General features: G+C 38.5%; 1 protein-coding gene across 7 annotated transcripts in view; it reads left to right on the top strand.

Annotated features, from left to right (window-relative positions):
* The window catches only part of RANBP17 (RAN binding protein 17), a 369,878-nt gene that overhangs the window by 313,222 nt on the left and 44,528 nt on the right, over positions 1-12,128 (top strand). For 6 of the 7 annotated variants that reach the window (XM_070357405.1, XM_070357402.1, XM_070357403.1 and 3 more), the window contains 2 exons: positions 1,744-1,958; positions 5,857-5,995. In XM_070357405.1, the coding sequence (XP_070213506.1) occupies positions 1,744-1,958; positions 5,857-5,995 (354 nt within the window). The remainder of the gene's footprint in view (positions 1-1,743; positions 1,959-5,856; positions 5,996-12,128) is intronic. The other variant, XM_070357409.1, reaches the window with a different exon arrangement.

Genomic DNA, 12,128 nt, shown 5'->3' on the forward strand with positions numbered 1-12,128 from the left:
TATGCTTCAGCCAACACAGTGGTGGTATCATTCAAATGTATAAATTATAAGCAAAGCCACTGGGCTTCCAAGGATTCATAGAAAGAAAAAGAAAAAAAAAGTGTATGAAACTGTTTCAGAAAGGCAGATAAAGGGCAGGAAACCTTCACCTTGGCCTGGTCCTGTTTCTTACTCTGCTAGAATGATTGGTCCTTCTTAACCTCTTAGTAAGCATACAGTTTTCATAATATTCGTATCAGTCGAGATTCAAACAGGGAAAAGCAGACACTGTGACACTGATGGAATAGGGAGTTTATTTTAGGAATTAGGCGTTGTACTATCTTGGGCAAAGATGGCAAAATGGACCTCCAAGGGGGTGGTTGGAAGTTCAGGAGAAAAATCACTAATCAGGCCTCCTGAAATAATGGCATGGTGGACAAGTTGGAGCTGGCAAGGATATCTAAAAGCTGGAGACACCCAGCTGCTAGGGTGAGACCATGAAAGACAGCGGAGTGAGGGGGACTGGTGTAGTGGTGTGGGCGCAGTGGAAGGCTGTTGCTTCTGTGTGGCTGCCGCTCTGCACGTTTACTGCCAAGCACGTGGTGGGCTTGGGGTCATTGGTCAGCAGGGCTTGCAGTGCTTCACACAGAGCAGGGAAAAGCAGGGACAAACTAAAACCCAAAGGCATTTCTGCGTCTTGTTCTCACAGCCTCTAATCACACAACCTTCAGAAAGTCCTAGCTGCTACCTCACTTTCATCTTCCAAATCTCATATAGATTTCTCTTTTGCTCAATTCTAGGCCACAACTGTACAGGGAAATGAGTTCTGGGAAACTTAATTCTTATTTAGCCCAATAGACACAGTACAGAACCACAACAGTATGCCTCTAAATTTTGTAAATTGAATTTAGTTTCAATTTTAGAAGTGTTACTTACTTGAACAGGAAAAAGCAGAGCTAAGAAACATATATGACTTTATAATTTTTTACAAAGCATTCTTGGATATTGTCTAGTAATATGCCTTACTAGCACACATTTCAGAAAGAGAAATTGTGGTTGTAAATGCTAACTAGAAAAAAACTGTAAGGTGATTATATAAACATTACTTTGTTTTTGATGGTCAAACATAGAATTTAAGTACAGTTTTTAAATGACCATCTCTTTAGGTCTTCTGAAAAAGGATCTAAGGAGAAAAGGGAAGTACCATTTATTGTGTACTATGCCAAGAACTTGTGTGTCTTATTTCATTTACTTCATGTACCAAACCTGTGATCCTCCAAAAAGTAAAGTAGCTCAGTATCAAGTTCATGTGAAAAAGGTGAAAATGCGAAAATTCACCCCACAATTTAGAGTAACTTATGTATCTAAGTTATCTTTTCTTGACTTAGTTGGTTATTTATTCCTACTTTTTTTCACTTCTTATTGAAGAAGAGATAATGCAAATATTAAAGTATATAAACTAATCTTTAGTACAACTCAATGAGTTTTCATGTATCTACATATATATTCGTGTAATCACCATCCAGACAAAAATATCAAACTTCTCCAGTACCTTTGATTGATTTTCACTGGGCCATTTGTACTTCCCATATAAACTGCCTTGTGTATTTATATTTTTCATTATATGATGGTGTGACTCTTGGAACAACAGTAGGGGAAAATGAACAATAGCAATAAAGTGAAAATGTCGATCATGTGCCTCGTAACTGCTTTGAATTACATCTGCTTATGCCACTTTCTCATTCTGCTTTTACCCTGAAACAGGGACTCAGATCCTGTCCCTTGGGAGCCTCTCAAAAGATCAGATTTATCCAATGAAACTCAAGGGCATCTCCATCTGCTATTCAGCTCTCAAATCTGCCTTGTGTGGAAATTATGTCAGCTTTGGCGTCTTCAAGTTGTATGGGGACAACCACTTTGACAATGTACTCCAAGCCTTTGTCAAAATGCTGCTGTCGGTGTCCCACAGTGACTTGCTCGTAAGCAATCCTATATCATGGGAGTCTTTGTATGAAATGTGAAGTCACACCACCACAGGCTTAGAATTGTTACAATGAAGCCCGAGAAGTTAGAACAGCACTATATCATTTTATGTTTTAGGACAGCATTTAATTTAGCTTACAGAATTAGAACAACTTTAGTGGCTGTCTTTATATAATTAAATGTGTAGCTTTGAAAACTGCATCTTCTGACAAATTGGTCATCCAGAGTGTTCCGAGTTCTGTGTCTACAGAAAGTGTAATTAGCAATTTCAACTAACTGCTTACAACTGTACTCACAATTCAGAAAAGGTCTGTGTTTCCTGGGGCGGAAATGCAGGATGACTTCAGGATCTTCTCCTTCCTTCACTTCTACTCTGTCTGCTTCCCATGCTGTTTGGCTTTCCTTTCCCTTAACACTCTGATATGGTGGACAGAGTGCTGAACTAGAAGTTGAGCAACCTGGTATATAGTCTCAACTCTGCCACTCACTGGCCATTTACCTCGAATAAATCACCTTCTCTATTTCTCCAGGCTTCAATTTCCTCACCTCTAAAACGAGTAAATTAAACAAAGTGATCTCTAGGTCCCTTTTCTACCCTACTGTCTAGTTTTAGTGATTTATGTCAGTAGTTTTCAAACTTTGAAGCCCATCAGAATCACCTGGGGTGCTTGCTGGAATTCAAATTTCCAGGCTCCTCCACTGAGCTGTGTCGTTATCAGACGTTTTTTTTTAAATCTCTCTGCCTGATTACACAAAAGCTAATATATGCCCAGCGTGGTTGCAGTAGTTGCTTCAGTAGCACAGCCAAACTTACGCTCAGGCTTTCCCACCTGCCCCAGACTACGAGATCCGGGGCCTGCGTTAGTCAGCCTGTACAAGACATGCTTCTTGACATTCTAATGGACTAGTGGTACCCTCTTCCGCCTTTCTAAGCTAGTCTTCATAAAACCACATCTTGGGAATTCCCTAGCAGTTCAGTGATTAAGACTCTGCAGTTTTACTGCCAAGGACCCAGGTTCAGTCCCTAGTCAGGGAACTAAGATCCTGTAAGTAACACAGCATGGCCCAAAAAACCCAAAAACCAAACAAAAAAATGCATCTTGAGCCAAAGGTGTCCAGCCTCTTTGCAGTAGAATGGAATGCTCATTGAAGGCTGCCTGTGCAACAGAAATTGTGGAATAGAGACTTGAGTCAGATCAGCCATGTGCTACAGCCTCATTGAGGGAACTCTTCATTTAGCACTTGAAGCCCACCAAAAAAAAAAAAAAAGAAGAAGAAGCAAACCTGATATGGCTCCAGGATTTTCTGATCTTTTTTCTAGTAGACAAGCAAACCTTTATCTCAGTAATTTCAAAATTGAGGATGCAGAGGACTCCCTTAGAATATACTTCTTAAATGCCCTTTTCAGGACCTCATTCCAGAGGTTTTCATTTTGTTAAGTCTGATCTGGGGATCAGAAAACTGTGTTTTTAACAAGCACCCCTATGTGATTTTTATGGAGGTAGTCTTAATCTCACTTTAATAAATATTGCTATGGTTTATTTCTCTTATGAGTGTTGTGCTTCTTTGATACTGGTTTGAGTTTCATTTGAGGTTTTCCAGGTGTATTTCTCATGCACTTATCTTTTGCCTGTTGTGTATGGTAAATATTAAGCCATTTACCCAGTTATGATTTAGTTATATGGGTTGACATTGTGTGAATACAGCAGATGATGATACCAAATCCTATTATAACAGCAGATTTCTTTGTGTTAAAAAAAAGGTTCCCTAGCCCCTGTTAAGCACTGTTCTGTGTTATATTATTCCAGCCCAGAAAAATAATTCAGTCTTCTAAATTCCATACTACAGCAGTGTTGCTTGCGCTTAACCGTTAACCATATAAGGCAAATTGAAATTACGTACTATGCTATACTATAGCTTCAAATTAGGACTCTAGAGATCAAGATATTTTTATTAGAATTCCTTTAAATACTGAATTGAGAATCATTACGTCATTTGTTCCATGTTAGGTTGGTGCAAAAGAAATTGTGGTTTTGCACTGTTGAACTTTGCCATTTGCACTTTGATTTTGCCATACATTCTTAAATAAATGTGGTTATGTTATACATCGTTTTAATACACATTTATCACTTTATATTTTTTGCTAATGACTTATTACTTGCTGTTTATTTTATATTTATTTTAGACTAGGGAAATTATATTAAAAAGCAAATTCAAGTAATTTTCTTATTTGAGTTCTAATGTGTTGTAAAACGGCAGAGACAGCTCATAACAACAACACATTTGGCCCAGAAACTGCTAATGAACATTGTAGTCAGGCTTCCCTGGCGGCTGAGACAGTAAAGAATCCACCTGCGGCGTGGGACACCTGGGTTCAATCCCTGGATTGGGAAGATCCCCTGGAGGAGGGCATGGCAACCCACTCCAGTGTTCTGGCCTAGAGCATCCCCATGGACAGAGGAGCCTGACGGGCTACAATCCATGGAGTTGCACAGAGTCAGACACAACTGAGTGACTAGGCACAGCACACAGTACAGTGCAGTAGTGGCTCAAGAAGTTTTGCAAAGGAGACGATGAGAGCCTTGAAAATGAGCACAGTAGCTGGCTATTGGAAGTTGACAATGACCAACTGAGAGCCGGCATTGAAACTGGTCCTCTTACAACTGCACAAGAAGTTGCTGAAGAACTCAATGTCGACCATTCTAGTCATTTGGCATTTGAAGCAAATTGGAAAGGTGAAAAAGGTTGATAAATACATGTTTCATAAGCTGACCAAAAATTTTAAAAACTGTCACTTTGAAGTGGCGTCTTCTCTTATTCTCCGCAACAACAACAACGAGCCATTTCTCAATCAGATTGTGACTTGTGATGAAAAGTGGATTTTATACAATTGAAGATGGCCAGCTCAGTGGTCGGACCAAGAAGAAGCTCTAAAGCACTTCCCAAAGCCAAACTTGAACCCAAAAAAAGGTCATGGTCACTGATGGTCCGCTGCCGGTCTGATCTTACTCCAGCTTTCTGAATCCCCGTGAAACCATTACATCTGAGAAGTATGCTCAGCAAATTGAAGAGATGCATCAAAAACTGCAGTGCCTGCAGCCAGCATTGATCAACAGAAAAGGCCCAGTTCTTTTCTACAACAACGCCCGACTGCATATCGCACGACCGATGCTTCAAAGATGGAATGAATTGGGCTGTGAAGTTTTGCCTCGTCTGCCATATTCACCTGACCTCTCACCAACCGACCACCACGTCTTCAAGCATATCAACTTTGTTCAGGGAAAATGCTTCCACAACCAGCGGGAAGCAGAAAATGCTTTTCATGAGTTCATCGAATCCCAAAGCGTGGATTTTTATGCTGTAGGAATAAACAAACTTATTTCTCATTGGCAAAAATGTGTTGATTGTAATGGTTCCTATTTTGATTTAAAAAAAATGCATTTGAGCCTAGTTTAAAATGATTTATACCCAGGCTTCCTGGCTAGCTCAAATGGTAAAGAGTCTACCGGCAATGTTGGAGACCTGGGTTCAATCCCTGGGTCGGGAAGATCCCCTGAAGAAGGGCATGGCAACCCACTCCAGCATTCTTGCCTGGAGAATCCCATGGACAGAGAAGCCTGGCGGACTGCAGTCCACGGGATTACAAAGAGTCAGACGTGATTGGGCGACTAACAGTTTCACACTTTCATTTTCATAATTATTTAAAATTCACAGTCTGAAACTGCAATTATGTTTGCACCAACCTAATTATTTTATATATCTTTATGTTTGTGTTTATTTATATATTTATATGTAAATAAGGTCACAATTTCCAGTCTTATACATGTCAGTTTTCACTGACTGTAGCATGTCTTTTGCTTCCCTGTGGCTTGACATTTAGTATTTCTATTATAGCAATATCGGAAACTGAGCCAGTCGTATTATCCACTCTTGGAATGTCTCACCCAGGACCACATGAGCTTCATCACCAGCTTAGATCCTCCTGTACTCCTGTATGTCCTCACATCCATCTCAGAGGGACTCACTGCTCTTGGTGAGTATCAGAGAGAGCATTGTTTTCAGAGGAAGAATTTGGTTGTGGTCTCTTAGAGTAGGTGCTTTTGAGATGATCATGGGGGAAGACTGTTTAACCAAAGTGAAAGATTGTAACTATTACTTAAAAGACAGAAAATACCCTTTTTCATATTTTGATGTACAGTTTATTTTTAATCAGCTTTATTAAAGTACAATTTACACAATGTAAAAATTATTGATTTTAAATGAACAGTTCAGTGCATCTTGACAAATGTCTGTACATAGTCATGAACCACCACAGCCAAGATACAGAACATTTTCATCACCACAAAAGCTCCCTCATGACCCCTTCTAATCAATCCCTCCCCCTAGTTCCAGCCCCAAGCAACTACTGTCTACTTTCTCTCACGGTAGTTTGCTTTTTCCAGAATTTCATATAAGTGGAATCATGTAACATACAGTCCTTTGTGTCTGGCTGCTTCCATTTAGCATAATGCCTTATTTTGCGAATCAGTTTTTATCTTTCTGTTGCTCAGTATTATTCCATGGTATACGTTACCACATTTGTTAATTTGTTAATATATTTTCACCAACTGATAACATTTGGGTTGTTTCCATTATTTGGTTGTTTTGATAATGCTACTATGAACATTCACGCACAAGTCTTTCTATGGACAAATATTTCTCTTGAGTAAATACCAAAGTGAAATTTCTGGGTTGTATGCTAGATGTATATTTAACATTGTTGAAATCTACCAAACTATTCCAAAGTGACTGTACCATTTTGCTCCCTGCAGCAATGTATAAGGGCTCCAGTTGCCCTCTACTTTCCCTAACCCTTGCTATTTTCAGTCTTTTGGGGGGTAGGAGACAGAGGCTGCTTTGGATCTTAGACACGGCATGCAAGAGCTACCATTTTTGTTTCATGCAAGATCTTTCATTGTAGTTTCCCTGCTCAGTCTCAAGTAGTTGAGGCACTTGGGCTTAGCTGCTCCATGGCATGTAGGCACTTCGTTCCCCAACCAGGGATTGAACCCACGTTGCCTGCATTGCAAGGCAGATTCTTAACCACTGGACTGCCAAGGAAGTCCCGATTATCAGTCATTTTAATGGGCATGAAGTGGACTCTCTTTGTGTTTTTATTTTGCATCTCACTAATGGATGTTAATTTGGGCATCTTTTCATGCTTATTTGCCATTTATCTGTCTTCTTGGTAAAGTAGTTGTTCCAATCTTCTACCCAGTTTTTCTGAGTTATTTTATCTTGAAAGTGTTTGTTATATATTGTGGATACAAACCTTTTCTCAAATACATGTTTTGCAAATATTTTTTCAACTTTGTCTTGTCTTTTTTTATTTTCTTAACAGTATCTTCTGAAGAGTAAAAGTTTTCAATTTTGAGGAAGTCCAATTATTTTTTTCTGTTAGAGATCATGTCTTTTGTGTCCTATCCTAAGAAATCTTTGCTTATTAACCTGAGGCCATAAAGGTTTTTTTCTGTGTTTTCTTCTAAAAGTTTTATAGTTTTAGCTTTTATGTTTAGGTCTATGTTCCATCCAATTTATTTTTGTACATCATATTATAAGAGGCTTCCCTTGTGGCTCAGCTGGTAAAGAATCCGCCTGCAATGCGGGAGACCTGGGTTCAATCCCTGGGTTGGGAAGATCCCCTGGAGAACGGAAAGGCTACCCACTCCAGTATTCTGGCCTGGAGAATTCCATGGATTGTATTAATTCTTGCAGTCACAAAGAATTGGACGCGACTAAGCAACTTTCACTCACTATTATGGGTAAAAGCTAGAATTCTTTTTTTAACATGGATATTCAATTGTTCTAGCACATTGTTGAAGAACATTCTTTATCTATTAGACTACTTTGTGCCATTTCTGTACTATCCTAATTTTATAGTAAGTCTCAAAATCAGATAGTGTGGCCTTCTAATTTTTTTTTTTTTTTTCATTATAAATTGTCTTGACTATTCTGGCCTTTTTTTTTTTTTTTTAATAAATATTAGAGTCAACTTGTCAATTTCTCTTGTTAGATTAAAAAATGAGCAGGAGAATTTTTATTGGGTTACATTGAATCTGTAGCCCAATTTGGGGAGAACTGACGTCTTAGCAATATTGAGTGTTCAGTTCTTGAAAATGGCATATCTTTCCATTTATTTGGATCTTCTTTATATTTTCTCAACAGCATTTTTGAAGTTTTGAATATTAAGTCTTATCCAACTAAGTATTTTATGTTTTTATGCTTTTGTAAATGGTATTGATTTCAATATCTGTTGTTTTTGCTACCATGTAGAATTGCAGTTGATTTCTTTATATGTTGACCATGTACTCTGTAACCTTGCTAAACTGACTTATTAATTCTGGTAGCATCTGTTACGATTTCTTCATGATAGATGTGTCTTTCTACATAGTTATGTCTGCAAATAAAGATAGTTTTACCTCTTTGAATCTGTATGGCTTTTCTTCATACCTTATTACACTGGCTAGAGCCTATAGTAAAATGTTGAATGGAAGTGATGGTAGCAAACACTTTTCCCTTGTCTTCAATGTTATGGAGAAAGATATATTATTTCACCATTCAGTATAAGATTAGCTAGCTCTAGGTTCGATTCCTGGGACAGGCAGATCCGCTGGAGAAGGGATAGGCTACCCACTCCAGTATTCTTGGGCTTCCCTTGTGGCTCAGCTGGTAAAGAATTCACTTGTGGTGTGGGAGACCTGGGTTCGATTCCTGAGTGGGAAGATCCCCTGGAGAAGGGAACGGCTTCCCACTCCAGCTTTCTGGCCTGGAGAATTCCATAGACTATACAGTCCATGGGGCCACAAAGAGTCAGACAAGACTGAGAGACTTTTACTTCATTTACTAGGTTTTTTTGTAGAGCTTCTTTATCTTGTTAGGAAAATGTCTTTCTTTTGTAGTTTTCTGAGAGTATTACCATGAATGGGTGTTGAATTTTATCACATTTTTCCTGCGTATACTAAGACAATCTTAGGGTTTTCGTTGTGTCTGTTAATACATTGCATGGTATTAGCCATCATATTGATGGGTATTTGAATGTTAAAGCAACCTTGCATTCCACACTGGGTTACGACATATTGTCCTGCTTATAAATTAATAGATAAAACTTTCTAAAATTTAGATACATATTTTTACATCTATAATAGGTTCACGACAGCTATGATGGATTCTTCTGTAGTTCTTCGTTAATAATTTTCTGTTCTTCTCGTATCTTTGCCTTGTTTTGGTATTGATATAGGGCTCTCAGAAATGAATTGAGAAATGTCCCCTCCTCTCATTTTCTTAAAGAGTTTGTGTAGAATTGTTATCAGTTCTTCCTTAAATGTTTAATAGAATTCCCTACTGAAAGCACTAGCCCTAGATTTTTCTTTGTTAGAAGGTTTTTAACTATAAATTAAATTTCTTTAATGGATATAGGACTATTCCAGTCTCCTATTATATCTTGAGTAGCATTTGATACCTATATCTTTAAGGGAAATTATTCATTTCATCTGAAGTTTATCTGACATTATTGGCATAAAATTGTTCATGTTACCCTCTTGTTATGGCTTCCGTGGTGGCTCAGTGGTAAAGAATCCGCCTGCAATGCAGGAGACAGATCAATCCCTGGGTAGGAAAGACACCCTAGAGAAGGAAATGGCAACCCAATCCAGTAGTCTTGCCTGGGAAATCCCATGGACGGAGTAGTCTGTCAGGCTACAGTCCCTGGGGTTGCAAGAGTAGGACATGACTTAGTGACTAAACTACCACCACCATCCTCTTGTTATACAGTTTGATTTCTGTAAGATCTCTAGTAATGTTCCCTCTTTAATCCCTAACATTGGCAATCTGTGTGTTTTTTTTCTTGGGAATACTGGCTCTAGGTTTATTAATTTTGTACAGAGAACCAGTTTTCATTTTTCACTGATTTCTCTATTGTTCTGTTTTTTATTTCATTGACTTCATGTATGATCTTTATAATTTCCTTCCTTCAGTTTATTTGCTTTTCCTTTTCTAGTTTTTCAAGTAGAAGCTTACATTGCTGATCTTAGACCTTTTTTCTTTTCTCATATACAGATCTAGTGCTTTAAGCACTGCTGTGGCTATCGCTCATAAAATTTTTATTTATTTGGGGACTTTTTCTATTCAGTTAAAAGTATTTTCTAATTACCCTAGTGATTTCTTCTTTTACCAATGAGGTATTACTTAGAAGCACATTGTTTAATTTCTGATAGTTCTGTTATTAATTCTAGTTTAATTTTATTTTAGTCATAGAATATACTCAGTTGTTGTTATTGGATCTTTTTTATGGTCCAAAGTACAGTGAATGTTTCAGGAGCACTTGAAATGGGTGTGTATTCCATTGTTGTTGGGAAGAATGTTCTCTAACCGTCAGATCTAATTGCTTGATAATGTTCACATTTTCTGTATTTTTACCGGTTATTTTTTTGTCTGTTTGTCTGTTTTCTACTTGTCCTTTGAGTTACCAAAAGATAAGTGGTAAAGCCTCTAACCATAATTATCAATTTGTCCATTTCTCCTTTTACTGCTATCAGTTTTTGTATGAAGTATTTTGAAGCTCTGTTATCAAGTGCGTGTATATATATTTAGGAGTGTTATGTCCCCTTGATTAATTTACCCCTTTATCCTTATGAAATGACACGGTTTATTTCTGGCAATATTCTTTCCTCAGAAATCTACTTTGTCTGGTATTACTAGCCTCTCCAGCATTCTTTTGATTACAGTTAGCCTCTTTTTCCATCATTTCACTTTTAATCTTTCTGTGTGTCTCTGTATTTAAAGTTGGTTTCTTATCGACATGAGGTATTTTCTGTTGCAACACCTTTTTACAAACCTGATGACTTAAAACAACATAAATTTGTTCTGTAGTTCTTTGCTTCATAAATCTGGCGTGGGTCTCACCAGACTAAAATCAAAGTGTCAGCAGAGCTGTTTCCTGCCTTCTTCAGCCTCTAGAGATTGCCTGCATGCCTTGTCCTGGCTCCTGTCCTCCGTCTGCAAAGCCAGCAGCACTGAATATCTGAGCATTCTCCCACAGGTGCGTCTCCAGTTGATTCTGATGTCTTCTGCCTCTCTTTCACTTTCAAGGACCCTTGGAATTACCTTGGGCCTACCCATATAATCGGGAGAAGGCAATGGCATCCCACTCCAGTACTCTTGCCTGGAAAATCCCATGGACGGAGGAGCCTGGTAGGCTGCAGTCCATGGGATCGCTAACGACTGAGCGACTTCACTTTCACTTTTCACTTTCATGCATTGGAGGAAGAAATGGTGACCCACTCCAGTGTTCTTGCCTGGAGAATCCCAGGGACGGCGGGGCCTGGTGGGCTGCCGTCTGTGGGGATCCACAGAGTCGGACACGACTGAAGTGACTTAGCAGCAGCAGCTACCCATATAATCAGGGATAATCCCCCTATTTTTAGTTCAACTGACTAGCAACCTTAACCCATCTGCAACTTTATTCTCTGCTGTGTAACCTAACACATTCACAAGTTTCAGGGATTAGGATATGGACATATTTGCCTAACATATAGCATATAGTTGGGTCATATTTTTATATGAAATCTGACTATCTCTGCCTTCTATTAATAAAGTGTTTCAGCCATTAACATGTAATATAACTACCAGTATATTTGAGTTTAAATCTACAATACTGCTATTTGTTTTTTCTTGCTTTGTCTCTTTTTCCTCCCTTCTTTTAGTTTGGATTAATTAAATGTTTTTTATGACTCCATTCTATATCCCCTATGAGCTTATTAGCCATACTTCTTAATTTTTAGTGGTACTCTAAGGTTTATAATCTACACCATCAAATGATGTAATCAGTTTGCATTCAAATAATTACAGTCTACCTCTCTCTCTGTCTCTATTCCTTCTGGAACTCCAATTACACGTGTTATGTGTCTCTGTTACATTGTTCAAAGACTGGAGAGAACTCCTCTACAGATCTTCAGAGCTCTCTTCTCACATAGTTCCCACTCTCTGATACTCAGTCGCAGAAGTTCCAGCTGCCTCAGCCTCCCCAGATTCAACTCACTGAGACCACTTGGCTTTGTTTGGGTTCCCCTTTCCTGGCCAGCAGCCTGGAAGCTGCTTTGGGCAATAGGCTTGAGCAGTTGTGTAGGTAT

The sequence above is a fragment of the Bos mutus genome, chromosome 20, assembly GCF_027580195.1.
Source record: "Bos mutus isolate GX-2022 chromosome 20, NWIPB_WYAK_1.1, whole genome shotgun sequence".
Classification (NCBI taxonomy): Eukaryota; Metazoa; Chordata; class Mammalia; order Artiodactyla; family Bovidae; genus Bos; species Bos mutus.